The sequence below is a fragment of the Crocodylus siamensis genome, chromosome 13, assembly GCF_052110815.1.
Source record: "Crocodylus siamensis isolate JL-2025a chromosome 13, ASM5211081v1, whole genome shotgun sequence".
Lineage (NCBI taxonomy): Eukaryota > Metazoa > Chordata > Crocodylia > Crocodylidae > Crocodylus > Crocodylus siamensis.
Window position 1 is genome coordinate 24,754,393 of NC_143407.1, and position 20,626 is coordinate 24,775,018.

The 20,626-nt window shown below is 47.5% G+C and overlaps 1 protein-coding gene across 9 annotated transcripts in view; it reads left to right on the plus strand.

The window, feature by feature from the left end:
* Nucleotides 1-19,343, plus strand: part of LAT2 (linker for activation of T cells family member 2) — a 36,502-nt gene extending 17,159 nt beyond the window's left edge. For 4 of the 9 annotated variants that reach the window (XM_090026335.1, XM_090026331.1, XM_090026334.1 and 1 more), the window contains 6 exons: nucleotides 3,687-3,717; nucleotides 5,052-5,107; nucleotides 9,409-9,477; nucleotides 10,487-10,549; nucleotides 13,155-13,224; nucleotides 17,986-18,460. In XM_090026335.1, coding sequence (XP_089882461.1) covers nucleotides 3,687-3,717; nucleotides 5,052-5,107; nucleotides 9,409-9,477; nucleotides 10,487-10,549; nucleotides 13,155-13,222 — 287 coding nt within the window. In that variant the 3' untranslated portion in view covers nucleotides 13,223-13,224; nucleotides 17,986-18,460. The other 5 variants (XR_016439019.1, XM_090026330.1, XM_090026332.1 and 2 more) reach the window with 5 other exon arrangements.
* The last annotated feature ends 1,283 nt before the right edge of the window (nucleotides 19,344-20,626 follow it).

Consider the following 20,626-nt stretch of genomic DNA (forward strand, 5'->3'; position numbering starts at 1 on the left):
GTCATCTGTCTCCAGTGCCATTGATTGGCTGTCCTCAATGTCCTTGTCTGGTTTCTGCCTCTCTAGGTGCTCTTCCTGCCTCCCTAAGAGGCCTTGCCACCTTCTGGGCATCCATCTCCCTGCCCTGCTGTGGGTGTCCTGCAGGCCATGTCTATGTGATTCCCCTCCCAGTGCTAGGATTATCACTGACCAGACAAGCCTTGAACTTGTGCTCCGGTCCAGGTGCAGCAGAGACTAGCAATTAAACAGAGTAGTGGCTTGGAAGCAGCTCGGAAGAGACCTGAGTGATATTCTCCATTTCCCCCACCCTCCCTCTGTGTTGCTGTTATGAAGCGGAGAACCTGAGCACCCAGGGCCTCTCCTGTGCTACCAACTCACCTTCATACCCCTTTCCTCACAGCAAAATCCTCCTCGTCACCTCTTTAGAATAGCAGAAAATTAGGGTTGGAGGGGACCTCAGGAGGTCACATCTAGTCCAACCAGCAGGGCCATCCCCAACTATGTCATCCCAGCCAAGGCTTTATCTAGCCAGATCTTAAAAACCTCTAAGGGTGGAGAGTCCACAACTTCTCTGGGTAACCTGTTCCAGTGTTTTGCTACCCTCCTAGTGAGGTTTTTCCTAATATCTAAAATAAACTTCCCTTGCTGCAATTTGAGACCGTTTCTCCTTGTTCCGTTCGGGAACAGCCCAGCTCCATCCTCTTCTGAACCACCCTTCGGGGAGTTGAAGGCTGCTATTAAATCCCACCTCAGTCTTCTCTTCTCCAGACTAAATAAACCCAGTTCCCTGAGCCTCCCCTCAGAAGTCATGGCCCCCCAGCCCCCAAACCAGTTTTGTTGCCCTCTGCTGGACTCTCCCCAATTTGTCTGCATCCTTTCTGTAGTGGCGAGCCCAAAATTGGACACAGAACTCCAGATGTGGCCTCACCAGTGCCAAATAAAGAGGAATAATCACTTCCCTTGACCTGCTGGCAACACTTCTACCAATGCAGCCCAGTGTGCCATAAGCCTTCTCCACAACAAGGCCACGCTGTTGGGTCATATTTAGCTTATTGTCCCCTGTAACCCCCAGGTCCTTTGGTCGATCACTGCAGACAACACTACATCCTGCCATCACTCAGGCCTTTCGCCTGGGTGTAATCTTCAAATCAGACCTTCCTCTCAGCCTTTGCGCCCAGGCTGTGTCTAAATGCTTCAGGTTCTTCCTGCACAGCATCTCTAGGATGCAGCCTTTCTCAGCCTCACGGCCGAACCTCCTGCGCAGGCTCTCATCACTTCACATCTCGCTGCTTCTCAACTGTTGCAACATCCATCTCCGCCCTTGACAAATCCTGTTCCACTTGTGTCCTCTACAAGGCTGCTGCTGAAATCATTTTCCTACCCTGTTCCTTAGACCATCGCTCTCTTAACCTTCCTCCTGCAATGCAATGCTGCGGCTAATAAAGTGACCAAAATGCTGGCTTGCATCCATAGATGCTTCTCGAGCAAATCCCGGGACGTCATTCTCCCCTTGTACTCGGCCTTGGTGAGGCCGCAGCTGGAGTACTGCGCCCAGTTTTGGGCCCCACAATTCAAAAAGGATGTGGAGAAGCTTGAGAGAGTCCAGAGGAGAGCCACGCGCATGATCAGAGGTCAGGAAAACAGATCTTACGATGACAGGCTGAGAGCCACGGGACTCTTTAGCCTGGAAAAGCGCAGGCTCAGGGGTGATCTGATGGCCACCTATAAGTTTATCCGGGGTGATCACCAGGATCTGGGGGAACGTCTGTTCACCAGAGCGCCCCAAGGGATGACAAGGTCGAACGGTCACAAACTCCTGCAAGACGGTTTCAGGCTGGACATAAGGAAGAATTTCTTTACTGTCTGAGCCCCCAAGGTCTGGAACAGTCTGCCAGCGGAGGTGGTTCAAGCACCTACATTGAACACCTTCAAGAGTAAATTGGATGCTTATCTTGCTGGGATCCTATGACCCCGGCTGACTTCCTGCCTTTTGGGCAGGGGGCTGGACTCGATCTCCCGAGGTCCCTTCCAGCCCTGATGTCTATGAAATCGCTCTTGTAGCATCAAATGATCTACTTATCTTCCCACTCAAGGCTTTTGGTGGTCCATCTTACTCCTCTCATGCAGCATCTAGAGGTCAACTCCTGCCTTCTCTTGGCCTGTGACACCAGTCTTTGTTGCCCACTTGTTACATTTTATGCTAACAATTTACTTTCTCCTTGATGCCCCTTGTTTGCAGGGAGCTCCTCCTAAACGCGCCTATAAAGCCGTGCCACTGTCCTCCTTCAAATCCCTCTTTTAAAATTATGCCTGTGGAAAATTTACCAGTTGGGCTCCCCATGTGTCCTGCTCACTGCTTGTACTCTACCAGTACAGGCTACCAGTACTGTGTCAGCATTTTTCCATGAACGTCACTGTCTGGCAGTATCCATCTCTCATCTCATAAACTCTTAGGGTCAGAGAGTGCCTTCGGTTCAGTTACTACAGCACCTATCATAATGCAGCATCAACGGCAGCAGGATATTGCTTTAGCTACAAGAAGTTTCCCATCTCTAAAACAACATTATCCTCCTTTTCTCCCACTTTTTGCCTGTCCTGTCCATTTAAATTGTAATCTAGCTGCTGTCCATAGCATCCAGAGGCTCTGATCTGAGTTGAGGCCGTTAGCTTGCACTATAATCCTAATAATTCACAAATAATAAAGGCAGCATCTCCTACCTGTGGTATTTCCTATGTGACATGTGATGAAGAGCAATTTTAGTCTTCAGGCCTTCAGTAGTGAGGTTACATGAAGGACGTTTTGCATCTTTAAGGGCTGGGGAATTCCTGCTGTCTAGGGCTGATCGGGCAGTGGCATATAGTAGAGCAACCCTCCCACAGCAAAACGTGTCGAAATTGTTTAACCCACCTTGATGCAGAAGCAGATCAAATTGTTTCATGTTAAGAGTCATAAGCCTTGACTATATTTTAGGGGCCTTCAGGATAATGCAGGCCATGCACTGACTTACTCTTTCTGTAAAATAATGTCCTTAAATTCTTTCCCTGAATTCTTCAGGTCCACGCCTGCTCCGGCTGTAGTTTGTAGCAAAACTTGCATTGAGATTACGGATGTAAGAACCCGGTCCGTGTGCCTAAGTTCAAGGGGTGGATGTGGATGGCTTAATGTTTTAGTCCTGTGGCAAGCACTCTTTTGCCTGGTCTGAGCTGCAGACTTGAGTATTATTTCTGAAGGTTTTGGGGTCAGTTGACTTGAGTCGGCTGTATGGCAGAAAGTGCTTAGCAGAGAACAGGTAATGCAACAGGGTAGGGAGTGGCAGTGGTGGAGGGGAGACTGATGGACCAAGACAAGAGGATAGGAAGGTGAAGCTTACAACTTCTAAACCCCTAAAATAAAGGGCAGGGGGGAGGGCCAAAAACATACCCTGAATTCAGATAAAGAAACCTGAGTAACAAAGCAGAGGCAGCTAGATGCTTGCCTGAGGGGAAGCAGCAGCCCACAGATGCACCTCCAGAATCTAACTTGGCTTCCGTCACCAGAGGATTACCGATGGTCTAGGTGCAGCCGCTGTTTCCCCGCTGTCTCTGTGTCTCCATTCATCTGGATCAATCCTACAATTTTACTTTGACTTTGTGCTCTGACAACTTTCCTGGCGGTTGTACTAATGGCAAATACGTTGTGTTTTCAGGAGCTAGCCAGGATTGCGAGGCTACCTATGTGTAAGTCGTTCTTTCTCTAATGTACCAGTGCATCCATTTAATCCTTTAGCCCAGTAGTTCTCAACCTTTTTAGACTCAAGTCACCCTGGTTAGACTCGAGGCATCCCTTGGAAAATGCCAGCGCTTATTTTTTGACTACAGAAACAAAATAGCAATTTTTCTGTTATAAAGACCTCAGAAAGAGTACAACAGGTCAAAATGTTTTTAAGAGTACGGATGCCTAGATGAAGTCTCTGGGGTTATCTAGTGAATCAAGCACCCAACGCTGCTGATATTGCATGGCAGCCTGTGGCATCCTTGAAAGGATCTCCAGGAACCCCAAGGCACTCTTGAGACTCACTGCTTTTGCCTTTAATCCATCTTAAAAGGAAAATTAAACTCTAGTTTGGATTCTGGAGATCATAGCTGCAGTTTATTATTGAGACTTTTATGTTTAGCTCTCTTTTATTTCACAGCCTCAATAATACTTGATAAGGGATCACAAACCACCCTGAGCCACTATTTCCATCATGATCAGTAACTTTCAATTGCAGTCCCCCTCAGCCTGGTGCAACTACTGCTTAGAACAGGAAGAAAAGTGTTTTCCCCAAATGCTTCTGACTTGATCATAAATATAACATGGGAAGGCAGTCACTCAGCATCAATAGGCATATTCCAAGAAGGCGTTCCAAGCCCACCCTCTGTTGTCACACAAAGCTCATGTTGATAAGCTTTCTACTGAATCGTGTCCACTTTCTGCGCAGCTCTTACCTAACTGTGAAGCTGCACATTTTTGCAGGTCTTCAGGTCTTTGAAGACTCGACAAATAAAATAGGCTTGTTTTGTAAATGTTGCTGGCCAAATAGCCAACTGCTTGAACTGTGCAAAACGCACAGGAAACCAAATGCTTTCCTTTTAGTCTCAAAGATGGTTAGATGGCCCCATTGCTGTAGAGTCGGAGTGTCTGCATACTGCACGAAGCATAAAAGTGGACTGTGGTACTTACCGATACAGGTCACATACTTGTGGTATAAAGGAGACAATTGTTTCCTTACAAAAGAAGGGGATGGGGGAGTGCAAAGAATGCTTAGAAATCAGTTTGCACTGCATCTCTAGTAAGGCTGGGAATTGACTTACCTAGTCATAGCATTGTAATGCCCAGAGATGAGCATCAATTAGACAAGGTCCTGGTATATTCAGACCTGGAAAACATACTCAAGGGCCTTTCCTTTGTGCTCTATGGCCATGGGGCTGCTGAGAAACTGGGGTCACGTGTGAAATAGATGTGTGGGTTTTTGCCCCAGCACCATCTAGGTCAGGAAGTACCTAATAGATGGATGCTTTATCTTTTGCAGTGACCCCATAGCTACAGATTACTACAACTGTGAGAAGTACTTAAGACCACCAAATGGTAAGCTTGCAAGACAGAATGGAATAGCAATTGATTTGATAGACTTGGGGAAGATAAAGCAATCCGAGTGTTACCAGTAAGCCTGTCTTGTGGGATGTAGGGGAACCTGTAAGCAGTCCATCCCCCCCCCTTTTTTTTTTTTAGTCTTTGTTACAATATGATTTGACAAACTCAGGGCTAACAGGCATGTAATATGCAGTGGGCTGTGGGCATTAAGGAGTTAAAGAGCTTTGTAAACAGGGGGGAACACAAAAGAACAAGAGTGCTACAGAGCAGCAAAACCACTGAAAAGAAGTGGCGCGGGGTGGGACCGTACTCATGCGACGCATCCTTTTGTGCAAATAAAGCTAATAAATCAGCTCAACCCTGGCCTGGCTGCAGGCCCATGGTGAAGTGGTTGCTGAATCCCCACGTACTCCAGAGCCAAAGGCATGATCATTCAGAAGTGGCATCTTCTCTGACGAACAGCAGTAGACTTGAGATCCTGTCTCGGTGGGCTCTGTGCATGGTGGATCCCAGCCATGCTGGGGAAGCTGCTGCTTCTGGTCCCGTGGTATTACCCAGCCCCTGCCCTGTTGCATTGCCTGATGTGCAGTGAAGTTGGCGGAGGCAGCAGGCTGTCCTAGGAAAAGTATATGAAACATCACGGATCTTACATGCCTGATGACCCCTTGGTTTTTCAAACCATATGATATCTCCATTGCTTTGCTCTAGGCCCAGGAGAGTGTATTCACTTCAGCCTCAGTCCCACACAGAGGCACTAGTGCTTATTTCTACCCCGTGAGCATTACTGTGTAATGTGGGCAGTGAAACCTGTGAGTAAGTGTTTGCTGGACCTGGGCTGCCAGCTCTGGCATTCCCTTTGTCAGTGGTGTCTACCCATGTGAACCCCACCACCCCCCATTTGCTATTATTAAGTAGCACCCCGTGATGGTAAAGGAACAAGTGAGGCAGCAAGACCAGAAGTTGTGTTTAGAGACCCGCTTAATGGGGCTCTGTGTAGAAGCAGGGGCTGGGCTTGAGGATCCCCTTGCAAGACTGTCAGCCCTTTAGGGTAAAGACTGCCTCTCTGCTTGCACAATAATGAAAACAGTCACTGTAATAATAGTTAGGGTCTCCTATACATGTTCCATTTCCAATTTACTTTTTTACCAAATTAAAGCCTTGGTTGCGGGAAAGTTGAATAAACCATGACAGAAGAATGCACTTAAAACGCTAGAAATGTGGAAGAGGAGTTAACTGGCTATAAACTGTCTGTCCGTGAAAGGAGGATGTGGTGTGGAGACCTGTAAACTGTTTCCTTCTTGACCTATTTAATTATCTAACGTTTATATTGTGGTTTTGCCTCATGGCAGTTCAGGGTCTCGTTGGACTAGGTCAGCACCTAGGGAACTGGGAGTCATGACACTGTTTGGAGGTCATAGCATTTGGAAGTGGGATTCTGGGTCCACAGGATGTTCGGTTATCACAAATGGGCTCAGGACAGAAGTTGGATTGTGAGCCTGGAAGTGGGGTCAAACTCCCCCCCACTCCCTCCCCCCAAAAAAAAAAAAAAAGACTAGGAGCTGCTAGGCTAGGTACTGTACATACATGTGATAATGGTTTCCTGTCTCCTGTGAGTAACTCTGAAGCCTGCTTTCCCTCAAAGGTGATCTTGCTTTGAGATAGAAAAGAGGTGAAAAATGTTGTGTGTTTCCTTTTTGGGGGAAAATATTGTCTTTGCTATTTTGAGAATTTGAAACTTCCTACAAAAAATCTTTTAATGTTGAGGCTTTCATGTTCTCTAGCAGGGCAGAAACTCCATAGACAATGTCCCTCTGAATCGGTTACAATGGTAGTTTGTGCAGTAGCTAGCGCTCTGCTAATGCTTCTCGCTCCTGAGCTTGGCATTCTGGGTTTGGGGGGGTCCCTCTGTTGTGCAAAGAGGAGTGGTGCTTCCACGGTGTGTCTATCACTTCCATTAATTTTATACGCCTAGCGCCCTACTTTCAGCCACGGGGGAGACTAACAGTTAAGTGGAAGGATGGGAAGTGAATGACATCTGTGCTGATGCATATTTGCTGAATCTTTCCAGTTTAGATGCAGTGACCACATCAAGTTTCAGCTGTGTGTTCCCCATCTGTAGATGTACGTTTTGTGATAGTGATCTGCAGGCCATAGCTTCTGTGGTTGAACATCCGTATCTTGCAGCAAAAATAGCCCTCGAGACCCCAGGTGGGCTGCTCTTAAACAGATCCCACTTCTAAGTATTAATAAATGCTCAGGCTTCAGAGAGTGAGCCCCTCTCTCAGCCTTTCTTATCTCTGTTGCAGGGTTGATATGCAAATAGCATGCAGAACGTGGGCTGAGGCTATAAAGGCATGGGGAGAATAAGACAGCTGTGAAGGAGACTTTCAGCAAACAAGTTGTATTGGTCCTAGTGCATAAAGAGCGGGGACACATTGTGATCTCTTTGCTATGCTGGTGTAAATCCATAGAAGTTCCCTGCATTTCTGGGCTGAAATAGGAATTTGGGGGGGGGGGTGTACACCTATTAATTCCCATACAATTTAAGCAGCTGACTACATGAGTAAGAGAGTGGAGTTGGAGGGTCAGTTGAGAGCTTGGGACCCTTTGTACTGGGACTGTCCAAGCAGCCTCAGAGAGTCTGCCCTGAAAGCTTGCAGCTGAAATGGATGAGGCAAAAAGGTTAGGGGTCTGAGTAGAGAGGTGGCTTGCAAGCGTCATTTTAAGACTGATTTGGTTCCAATCTCTGGATGGGATTTGGTTAGAGAGGATTGCTCAGTGCCAGGAGAGGGGGAAAAAGGGACAGTAACAAGAATGGGGCAGGAGGGAGTGGAGTGGAAAGGGTTGGTGAGATGAGGCTACCTATTGCCTGGTCTTGCAAGGATGCAGTTTCCATACCCAGTCACAGTGCCTTTCTCCAGCTGTAGCAGGAGCTTGAATATGTTGTCCTCACATAGCCTCCACTCTAGGGGGAAGGCAGATCCTGGCATTGCCTTGCAACCTGTCTTTGAGGAGAGGCCATAAAGAGCTTAGAGAAGGGGCCTTCAGAGTAGGCGGTGCTTTAGGCAATAGGCCTTACAAGCGCAGACTGCTGGATGAAACCAAGCAGAAACTAGTAATGAAGAGCTGCCTGTTGCCCTGTGAATCTGTCCTCATCCTGAACAAGCCACCACAACTGACATCCCCTATCAGCTTCAGAGGAGCGGCCAAGGAGTGGTCTGGCCCTGCAGAACAAATGGTGCGTTGGCTTTGCCAGTGCTCCTGCCAGGTTAGGTAAAGCTCAAGTTCTTCCACTGCCTGGACCATCATATATCTACATCTACAATGGCTGGCCACTGGCCCCTTTGGCTTTGCACAGGCATAACAGCTATACCCCTTTAGCTGTGCTGGTATAGGCAGAGCAGTACAGCCTCCTGTGAACACAGCTAGAATGGTGCAAAAATGCTTATGCTGGTAGAGCTTATTTCTGCATAAGCTGTACCTGGTACAAGGCCCCTATACACTAGTACAGCTCACAGAGCAGTGGCTTGCAACCTTTTTCATTTGCGGGCCCCTTTGGAAATTTTGAATGGAGGTGTTGAATGCCTTTGAATTGGAAGCATGGGATTTGCATACTTTTGATTGATCATCGTTATCTTCCGCAGACCCTTTAGTCTGTAGACCCCTAAGGAGCCACGGACCACAGTTTGGAAACCATTGCCCTAGAGTGCATATTGAAAAATCACACCAGTTTTAAAATGAAAGTCTGGAGAGCAGTTCAAACCTTCAGCCTGCCTCAAACTCACAGGGAGAAAAAAACCTGAGAAGGGACTGAACAAGAGCCTGGGGATTTCTTCCCCCTCTGGCCCGCAGGTTCTGATTTAACTCACAGAGGTTCCCATTTACCAGAAATGGCCTGAATTCACTCTGGCTGGTAGTTTTTGTTTCTTAGGCAGTGGTGCAAGATTGGTAACCTTTGTGGATTTTTCTGCTCCCCTCCAACCCCCGCCACAAGGACAATCTCGGTCTCAGGAACAGGGTAAAAGCCCACCCTTGCCAACATTTGAAGCCAACAGCAGTACTTCTCCTGACTGCAGCGATCCAGGATTTGCCCCTGTTTAGCTTGTTAAGGAAAACACTCAGCGCAGACTCTGGTTCTAGCACAGTCTTTTCTGCTGACCTTTCCATTTGTTCTTCTAACGACCACATTTGTTTTACTGTGGTGAATAGACCCTCTCTTCCAGGACGTGGTACTGAAAGGTAAAATCTTGTGCGTGCAGAGACTCTCGCCAACTCACTGCTCTTCTCCCTCACAGGGAGAGACCAAGATGTGCACGCCTACCAAAATGTGATGGTCGGTGAGGCGTCCCAGAATGCAGAGCCTGGTAGGTGTCCACGGTTTTGGCAACGATAGTGCACGGTGCAGTAGCATCTAGGGGCATCTTTACACGTGCTCCTGGGGTAGGAGGCACTTTAATTAGGGTGGCTTTTGGGAGCCACTCTGATTAAAGCGCCTTCAACGTCATATCGATTCAGAGTCCTGTGCTTCAGAATGGAGGTGGGTGCACTTTAGCTAAAGCTCATCAGACAAGATTTAATCAAAGTGCCCCTGCTGCTATTGTGAAGCATGAGGATGCCGAGTACATGAGACGCTGAGGCTGCTGGAGTGCGTTAATTGGAATCCACCAGCAGACTCAATTAATTGAGACTAATTACAGGATCTTGGAGCAGACTTCCCATGCATCTACAGGCACTCTAGAAGGCCCAGTCATGGTGCAGGACCTCCCAGGTCTCACTACTTAAAGGGAAGCTGGCTCAAATTAACTGTGGAGACTCGGATCCCCTTATGAGCTCCCTGTGGGCAGCCCCTGGATCCTGTCTGGGACTCAGTAGATACCAGCACGGGATTGCACAGAGTTGAGGGCTGAATTTGGAGTTTGGTAAGGAACAGCAGTTCTGCAGAGTGGTTATGATCCGCTCTCCCAGGATATGCACATCAGAATTGTTAAGTTGTTTAACTTTAAACAGTGATCCATCTTTTTTTTTTTTTTTCCTCGAGTCAATGATGATTACCTCTGGATATAGTCACACATTGATGCTGAACGATTACATCAGGTATAATGTCTGCTAGGAAGCAGTGGTATCAACCAGCAGGTCTAACCCTTTTCCTAGCCCCAGAAGAGGGGAAGGGGAGAGAGCAGGCCTGAAAAAAGGATGAGATGGCTCTCCCCAGGCACAGAGCAGGGCTTTTTCAGATTGAGAAGGGCAAGCCCACACGCGTGACTGGGAACTCAGCCTCAGACATAGCTAGCTCCGTTTTCAGTCGGGGAGGAGGTGTCATTTCAGAGAGGTTTTTAGTCCATCACTTTCTGTTCAAACTCTTTCTACCTACAGATGATGCAGATGACTATGAGAATAGTGCAGCTATACAGATGTGGAAACAATCAGAGATGTCAGGTACATGTTAAGCATTACTTGGCATTTTTAATATTCTGCTTGTGCCCTGTAGCTTTAGTCAGGCTTGAGATCTGCATTGTGCCAGGGGCTCTACAATCCAATGCAGTCATGGTCCCCACTCATTTAACAATTTGAAAATTGTATTTCGACTTGCAACAGCTGTGAGCTAGCATCTAATCTTTATATGGCTCTGCTTTTCTGATTCTCGAAAGGGCACTGCCATGCTGTTAGGAATAACCAAAATAATAAAGGTTATTCCTTTTCATGTTTCCTCTCCTCTTCAGTTTTGGATTTCCATGCTGCCTTGCTCCTGAGTCGTAAGACAAGGAAGTGTTTAATGAGCAATAGCTTTCTCTAACATTCTGGTGCTGAACTGTGAAACTCCCTGCAGGTCTAGCAGTAACTGTCAGTGTGCAAGGTTTGCCTGGGCTTAACCTTTAAAACAGAGTTTTAATCTGACATGTGGCTTCCTGTAAAGTGTGTGTTGTGGGGTGGGGGTGTGGACTAGTTTAGGGTGCGAGATGCCCTGTTGAGTGCATGTGTGCGTTTAGAAGCTTCTAATATTGACTTTGGTGATAATTGATTCCTGCAATTCATTGTGCCTGATGTATTCATTCAATGGAGTATAATGTCTCTTTGGTTGTATTATAATCTATTATAAATGGAACAGATCTAAACTTCTGTTATATGCAAAGACTTTCCCAAGAGCTTTGAAGCTGAAATATGCTATTTTCTGGCCAACACACAAGTACTGGTATTAATAGCTTGCATGTTCAGTATTGAAGGCTAAAAAGGCTGGCGCAGGATTCATTGGGGCTTGTGACGAGATTCTTTGGGTAGATATGATATCCTTTATTAGACCAGTGGTGGGCAATTATTTTGGGTGGACGGCTGCTTAATGCCATTTGGTGAGCTTTCAAGGGCTGCATGGGTAGCCCCGCCACTTGACAGTTGCCCTGTCCCCTGGTTGCCATCTTGGGACCAGAAATCCCACCCCTGACCTTTGCCACTGGAAGTCCCTCCCCTTGCCCCCCAGAAATGCTGCTTCAGGGAGTGGGGGGGGGGGTTGCCATCTTGGAACCAAAAAATTCCCAAATGCAGTAAAAGTCAAACACCTACTACAACATATTTTAATTTCATTACAAAAAATATTTTTGTCATGACTTGTGTTTGCATGGTGTATATAGAGGTGATAGCATAATAACTCAAAAATACATTCTTAGCTTTGTATATTGTACGTGTGTATAGTGGGGTGTTGGTGTGTGTATGGTGGGGTGTGGGGGGTTGAGGTGGTGTGGCTCTGTAGTGGGGGGCATAGGGTATGTTGGGGGGTTCTGTATATGTGGGGGTTGTAGGGACAGGGTTTTGGTATGTGGCACTTGTGGGGTGTGAGGGAGCAATGCATGAAAAATGCAAATACATAGCAGTACAGTTCAAAGGGATTGGGAGACAGTGTGAAAAGGGAGTTGTGGGGTGGGGAAGTGGGAGAAGGTGATAAAATGTAGCTGGTAAAATGCAGACAGGTTACCTGGGGTTATCAGATGTCAGGCAGATTATATTGTGCCATGAATCAATGTCTATATTTAGTCCATGATTTTTTGTATCCAGTAGATTTTGTGAAGTGAAGTTTGTAGGCTTGTCTACGAAAGGGGTTTTGTAGATTCCCTTTGAGGATTAGAACTGAAAGACTGGAGAGAAAGTGATATTCTTGTGAGACCATAAAAAGGTTGGTGTATTGTGGGAGCCTATGAACTTCATTTCATAAATCTACTGGATACAAAAAATCATGGACTAAATATAGACATTGGATTTATGGTACATTATAATTTGCCCACCATCTGATAACCCCAGGTAACTGGTCTGCATTTTACCACCTACATTTTATCACTTTCTCCCACTCTCCCCCCTCCCCCCAACTACCTTTTCACACGTACTGTCTCCCATTCCCTTTGAACCTTACTGCTGTGCATTTGCATTTTCCACAGCCCTGCATTTTGGCTTCTGTTGTGCCCGGGAAAGCACACAAACGCCAACAGACATTTCCTATGCCTGAAGAAGGGTATTTGTGCCCAAAAGCTTGCAAAGAACATTTTTCACAACTATTTAGTAAGGCTGTGCGAGACTTTGCCGGCTGTTTTGTTCCAGCACTGTTTCGACCAATTTTGAGGTAGAAACGGCAAAATCGGAATGGCACAAAGGCGGTTGAAATAGCCTCAAAGCAAAACAAGGCTGGTTGAAACATTTCAAAAGTCAAAACGTTTCAGCCATAGGCCGGGGATGGGAAGTCGGTTCAGCTGGGCTGACTCCCCATCCCCAGCAAAACTTGGAACGGAACAGCTGTTTTGACTTGAAATGAAATTCGATACGAAACACTGTTCCATCGAAACTTGAGGAGAAACAGAACAGTGCCGTTTTGCGCAGCCCTATTATTTAGCTGGTCTAATAAAAGATATCACATGTACCCAAAGAACCTTGTCTGCCTATGTCCTTAGACCAACATGGCTACATCCAACAACCCTAAAGCTAGGGTGGGTGATGTATATTCAGTTCAACACGCGAATTAGTCAATACTTTCCATTTCCCTCTATCCAATTCCTGCATTTAGCAAGTTCGGAGGATGATCATGATGAGCCAGACTATGTTAACACTGGCCCGGGAGCCCTGCCGAGCTAAAGGTAAGAAAGAGATTAAATTGGCATCTGAGGTGTTTTGAGGCAGGGTGCGTGGGTGTTTTGTGGGCTGGAGTGCAAGACCCCCTCCGTTCTCCTCCAGGCTGGTCTGGGACTGGAATGATTTAGCCCAAACCTACATCCCAATAACGCTGTCTGCAGTAAAGAGCCATTGCCTGCACTTTGGTGTGCCAGGAACTGCCTGGTGTGCTCTCCTGGCTGCTATTGGGTTGTTACAATGGTATCTAAGGACCAGTGTAGCTGTGAGCAGTGCACTCTGTGCTGCGACTGTCCACTTCGGTGTGAGCTCTTCCCTGGCTGCCTTTCCGGGACTTCCTGCACCTTCAACAACTGGTGATGTTGGAAAGGCCAGTGCTGCCCAAAGAGGAACATGTGGCTCCAGAGCAGCTGCAAACCCTAGAACTGCAGGGAGGTCTGAGAACAAACTTGCACATGATGCAGAGCAGGAGCTCCCTGTAGGAGCTGTAGCTTGTCATCTGCAAGGCTGGGAGGTGCAGGGAGCGTGAGGAATTCTCCTCTTTCTTCTGCTGTTTAAGTCTAGCAGATGAAAGGCTGGGTACAGCATTGACCGGCCAGATTTCTGCAGCAGGTAGCCAGGTGGTATTTGAAGCTGCTTGGAGACCTAAGGAAGTTGAGCCCAAGCTTGGAGGCAGTCGAGCATCCTGTGCTAGGTAGGGGGCTGGAGCTGCCCCTTGAGGGCACTTTTTCTCCAATGACCCTCCACGCTTTGTAATTTTTAGTTAAAGTTCTGTACAAAGCTAAGCCAAGTGGCCTTAGGATTATGTGGTACCAGGACCCAAAAAGGAATAAGCAGGAACTTTATGCCTAAATCGGACAAGAACAATCCACTGTGCATAGCTGAGGAGTTGATCAAAATGGATTCAGACATCAGTGGAGATGTACTGAAAACTGTGTGGGGTTTTTGATGCCCTGCCTGAAAACCTGATATTTTTAAGTGCGTGTGCGCGTGTGTGCACGGTTCACCAGGACGGATCTCCATGTTTAGAATGGAGTTTTTGGTTGAAAAGCGGGGAGACCACGTAAAAGCCAATAGTTTAGTAGGCATTCACCCTGCCTTGCAGCAGGGCACTGAAATGGATGTCCCACATCCCAGCCTGGTGGACTACAGGCTATTCTGGGGCTTGTTCTTTTTCTTTCTCAATTTTTTTTGAAAGGTTTTGGCTTTGTTCTAAATTACAACTTAACAAATCAGCAAAAAAAAACCTTCCTGAAGTAAACCTTTTTTTTTTTCTGGCCAGCCCTGCTTATAATTGGCAGGCAAGATTCTTTGGGCAGCTGTGATATCTTTTATTAGATCAACTGAGTAGTTGGAAAAAAAGTTCTTAGCAAGCTTTTGGACGCAGGCACCCTTCTTTGGGTACAGCGAGTCTTTGCTGGTCGAGAGACTCACTACACCTGACGAAGGGCGACAGCACCCGAAAACTTGCTTAGAACTTTTTTCCGACTACTCAGTTGCTCTAATAAAAGATATCACAGCTGCCCAACGAATCTTGCCTGCCCATGTCCTTAGACCAACACGGCTACAACCAAAAACCCTGCTTATAAGTGAACATTTTAGTTTCCTTAGTAATTTACTGTCATAGAGTCCAGAATGACTGGGGCCTGTTAGTGTAAAACATGCTGAAAGGAGAAACCTGCGCCTGGGACTTTAAATGGTACTTTTTTTTTCCAACAAAGGTGGAACAAAAAAACCCAGCAAGTGTGGGAACTGCTGCTTTAGGCTATTGATAAAGCAAATGGGCAAGGGGCCCTCTTCATGACAGTGAAGTGCTGGCTTTTATGGCAGTGATATTGTATGTACTGACCCATAACGAGTAGCAGCTGGCAAGTGGCGATGTATCCTGTTACAGCAGTTCAAGGTTTGGGATCAGCCAGGGACCAGCATGGGAGTCTAGCAACACCACAAACTAATGCCAGAGATGATGTTAAGTACCAGATGCTTGCTCCAAAGCAAGCGCTCCTCACATGCCAAGTGTTCCTGCACTGATCAGGTGCTTTATCGTACTGTCCCTAAAAGAGATCAGCTCTATTGTAAGGGATCTGCTAGGGGAACATAGCAGCCAAAACAGATTTTGTTTCCCTTAGAGAAACAGTATCCACAACTCCACAATGTCTCATAGCTAGGTGTCACAGTTTGCTTGGGCAACAGCAAAATGACAGCTCCCAATTAACAAGTACTTTTTTTAAATGGATTAGTTCAGAAAGGCTCATGAAAAATGTGATTGTTTTCCCATTTCTGCGTGAAATCTTTATGGCATTTCAGGGCCTATTACACTGGACAGTGATGGGGGGAAAACAGATCTTGTGGCAAAACACAGGGGGAAAAACACTACTGGGCAACATTTATAAACAACAGACACTCCCTCCGCCCTGAAATGTCAAGGATGAAAGGATTCAATTTCCATGTTAGTCATAGTCTAGTGGTTCCAATCCTTGCTCCAAAAATGATCTCTGTGGCCTCAGGCACATTACAGACAGTGCCTCGGTTTCTCTTTGCAAAATGGAAAGTGTCACCCTCTCAACAGTGAGGTCACGATCAGTTAGATATCTATGCTTTAACCAAGTTCGTTCATTTTCTGGAAAGCGCGTAATACATCTGAGTTGCTGCCACACATCAACTCAGTATTATCAATGAAGACGGGCAACAAAAGTACCTAGTTTATCCCAGAGAAACTTTGTTTATAGTTCTCTGGCCCAATCTATTGAGGGTAGGTAAGGTTGTACTTGCAAAAGTACACATGCATCTGTGAAAATATATAGTCAACATGCCCATTCTGCAAATACAGCGAGTAATTTGTCAGCGCATTGCCATTTGGGGTTTCATAGTTTCATAGTTGGTAGGGTCAGAAGGGACCTGAGCAGATCATCAAGTCTGACCCCCGGCCATGGCAGGAAAGAGTACTGGGGTCAAACGATCCCAGCAAGGTGTTTGTTGAGTCTTGTCTTAAAGACCCCCAGGGTAGGAGCCGGCACCACTTTGCTTGGAAGTTGGTCCCAGATCCTAGCCGCCCTGACTGTGAAGTAGCGCCTCCTGATGTCTAGTCTGAATCTACCCTCTGCCAGCTTGTGACCGTTATTCCTGGTCACTCCTGGGAGCGCTCGGGGGAACAGGGACTCCCCCAGTGCCTGCTGGTCCCCCCTGACTAGTTCGTAACAGGCCACAAGATCCCCCCTCAGCCTTCTCTTGTGGAGGCTGAACAGGTTCAGGTCCCGTAGCCTCCCCTCGTAGGGCCTGCCCTGCTGCCCCCTGATCATATGAGTGGCCTCCTCTGGACCCTCGCCATGTTGTCCACATCCCTCTTGAAGTGCAGCGCCCAGAACAGGATGCAGTACTCCAGCGGCGGCCTGACCAGTGCCGCATGGAGGGGGAGGATCACATCCTTGGACCTGCTTGAGATGCATCTGTGGATGCCTGACAAAGTGCGGTTGGCCTTCCTTACTGCCTCTCCACACTGCCGGCCCATGTTCATCTTGGCATCAGTGACGACCCCAAGATCCTTTTCTGCCTCTGCACTGACGAGAAGGGAGTTCCCCAGCCTGTAGGTCTGGTGCTGGTTTTTCCTCCCCAGGTGCAGCACCTTGTACTTGTCAGTGCTGAATCCCATCCCATTCTCCTCTGCCCACCGCTGTAACCTGTCTAGGTCTGATTGTAGCCTATTCCTCCCTTCTAGCGTGCCCACATCCCCCCCACATCTTGGTGTCATCAGCAAATATGAACAGGGTGCTTTTTACCCCCTTGTCCAAGTCACTGATGAAGATGTTGAACAGTGCGGGCCCGAGGACCGAGCCCTGAGGGACCCCACTGTCCATATCCCTCCAGGTCGGAAATGACCCGTCCACCACCACTCTCTGGGTGTGGCCTTCCAGCCAATTTGTGACCCATCTGACTGTGTGGGTGTCGACACCACAGTCCTCCAGTTTTTTAATGAGAACGGGGTGAGAGACAGTATCAAAGTCTTTCTGGACTTCTGGAAGGCCTATGTCCACTGCTACCCCTGCGTCCAAGGATTTGGTGACCTGGTTGTAGAAGGCCACCAGGTTGGTCTGACATGACCTGCCGCTAATGAACCCGTGCTGGTTGCCCCTAAGCATAATCTCCCTTGCTGGCCCCTTGTGGACATGTGGCAGGATAATTCTCTCAAAAAGCGTGTACAGGATCAAGGTAAGATTAACTGGCCTGTAGTTCCCCGGGTCTTCCTTCCTCCCTTTTTTGAAGATGGGAATCACGTTGGCCCTCTTCCAGTCCTCTGGCACCACACCACAGCACCACGAGTGCTCGTACAGCCGTGCCAGGGGTCCTGCAACGACCTCAGCTAATCCCCTCAGCACTCGGGGGTGGAGATTGTCCGGACCAGCTGATTTAAATACATCCAGTCCCTCCCGTTTTGCCAGTGTGGCTCCATAAGATCCCACTAACAAATGCCAGTAGAAGTTTCTAGTGTGGACTTGGTCTACTTGGATGCTATCTTTGCCAGAGGTGATGGGTTCTTAAACTATCTGGGCTCTTCTTTAGACTTGTTCAGTTCATCAGTTACACCAATCGGGCAGTACACTATGGGCTTTCTGCTTAAATTTTAAAACCTAATGCTGTTATTATTGAAACCCGTGCAAAAAGGTCCCTCAGTGATGGTGACTGTGGGAGAAAAGCTTAACAATGGAAATAAAATGCAGTAGATATGCAGGGGGATTGAAAGAGGGGAACTCACTGTCATTCTCTTATTTCAGGGTATCCTGCCTAAAACCTGAAGACGCTATTTGCAAAACTGTAATTCCACGTTGAAGGTGGGGTGACATGTACACATGAAGAGAAAGGACCTTTGATCTGCAAGTATAATGGAATAGACTTTTCTCTAAACCATGCTAAAGACCATGTGAAGAGTGCCACCAAGATGCTCCTGGAAGGGAATTATTGGCTCAAAGGCCCACAAACATGAAATAGAAAAACCAGAAAAACAGCCCATATGGAGAAAGCTGTCCTGCTTCTCCAGGGGATTGTAGCTGATCAATGCAGAGCCAAACCAGAGGTTTGTAATCCTGCCTGGTTTCCCTCCCCCCATACCCACTCTAGGGAGCTGAGGCCTGTCTGCTCAATGTTTGCTGCTGTCAAGTGTGAAATGAATCTTTAAGTTGCTGAGCAGTAATGCAATCAACTATTTAATTTGCCACGCTGACTTGTATTAAAGCATATGGATTATATTTCTTTTCTAGTTTCCAGGCCCCTGTTGCCAACAGCAGGCTGTAACCTTCCAGTCACAAGCCAAGTTTTAAGAAAAGGAGAGCTTTCCTGCAGTGATGCAAAACATTTACAAATGACAAAGGTCCGAGGAAGGCTATTAAAAACCCACTCTCTGCTGTTCATAATTCAGAGTGCTCATCTCTGGTAACTTTCCTTGTGCCTTCAGTATCCGTCTTACAGCAATGCAATGGCAAAGTGACAACTTGGAATGCTGTTCTAGGACAGGGGCTTCATAAAGTCCTTGCGCACTTCTAAACGTTAATAACTTGGGTTGTAGGTATGATAGAAACAATCTGTAGATGGCATTTAAAAGCAAATTCACTGAGGTTTTAGGACAAGTAGAGTACACAATGTTAGACTTAGTTTCATAGTTGGTAGGGTCTGAAGAGACCTGAGCAGATCATCAAGTCTGACCCCTGGCCATGGCAGGAAAGAGTACTGGGGTCAAACGACCCCAGCAAGGTGATTGTCAAGCCTTGTCTTAAAGACCGCCAGGGCAGGAGCCAGCACCACTTCTCTTGGGAGTTTGATCCCAGATCCTAGCCACCCTGACAGTGAAGTTGTGCCTCCTGATGTCTAGTCTGCATCTACCCTCTGCCAGCTTGTGACCGTTATTCCTGGTCACTCCTGGTAACTCTTCGGGGAACAGGGACTCCCCCAGTGCCTGCTGGTCCCCTCTGACTAGTTTGTAAGAGGCCACTAGATCCCCCTCAGCCTTCTCTTGTGGAGGCTGAACAGGTTCAGGTCCCGTAGCCTCCCCTCGTAGGGCCTGCCCTGCTGCCCCCTGATCATGTGGGTGGCCTCCTCTGGACCCTCGCCATGTTATGCACTTCCCTCCTGAGGTGCGGTGCCCAGAACGGGATGCAGTACTCCAGCTGCGGCCTGACCAGTGCTGCATAGAGGGGGAGGATCACCTCCTTGGACCTGCTCGAGATGCATCTGTGGATGCCTGACAAGGTGCGGTTGGCTTTCCTGACCGCGTCCCCACACTGCCGGCCCATGTTCATCTTGGCATCAATGATGACTCCAAGATCCTTTTCTGCCTCTGCACTGATGAGAAGGGAGTTCCCCAGCCTGTAGGTATGCTGCTGGCTCTTCCTCCCCAGGTGCAGCACCCTGCACTTGTCAGTGTTGAATCCCATCCTATTCCCCTCCACCCACCCCTGTAACCTGCCTAGGTCTGATTGCAGCCTACTCCTCCCTACTGGCATGCCCACATCCCCCCACAGCTTAGTGTTATCAGCAAATTTGAACGGTGGTTTTTACCCCCTTGTCCAGGTCACTGATGAAGATGTTGAACAGTGTGGGCCCGAGGACCGAGCCCTGGGGGACCCCACTGCCCACATCCCTCTAAGTCAAAAATGACCCATCCACCACCACTCTCTGTGTGCGGCCCTCCAGCCAGTTGGCGACCCATTTGACTGTGTAGGTGTTGATGCCACAGTCCCCCAGTTTTTTTAATGAGAACGGGGTGAGAGACAGTGTCGAAGGCCTTCCTAAAGTCCAGGAAGACGATGTCCACTGCTACCCCTGCGTCTAAGGATTTGGTGACCTGGTCGTGGAAGGCCACCAAGTTGGTCTGATAGGACCTGCCTCGAATGAACGCATGTTGGTTGTCCCTAAGCATAGTCTCCCCTGCTGGCCCCTCGTGGACATGTGCCAGGTTAATTCTCTCAAAAAGCTTACCCAGAATCTTACCTCAAAGAGTTTACCCAGAATATTACTCATTCCTAAGTAATAATGAATTTATTATTAAATAAGATGGAGCGCCGTGCCACTACGCTCTGAATGTACGACAGCTCCTAAACAATGCTTACCCAGAGAAGTGGGTAGGCAGAGGTGGACCAATCGCTTGGCCACCTCGTTCACCTGACCCATCGCTGTTGGACTACTTCTTATGGGGATATGTTGAAAGTATAGTGTACTTGTCAAAACCATGTTCTTTGCTGGAACTTAGGGCTAGGATCACCAATGCAATTAGTGCAGTAACTTGAAAGCAGCTGAGAAATGTTTACAAAGAGTTGGAAGATGGGCTTGAGCACTGTATCATGATGCATGGTGGTTATGTTGAAGTCTAGCATTGTGTACTCTAGTTGTACTAAAACTTTTAATAATTTGCTTTTAAATGCT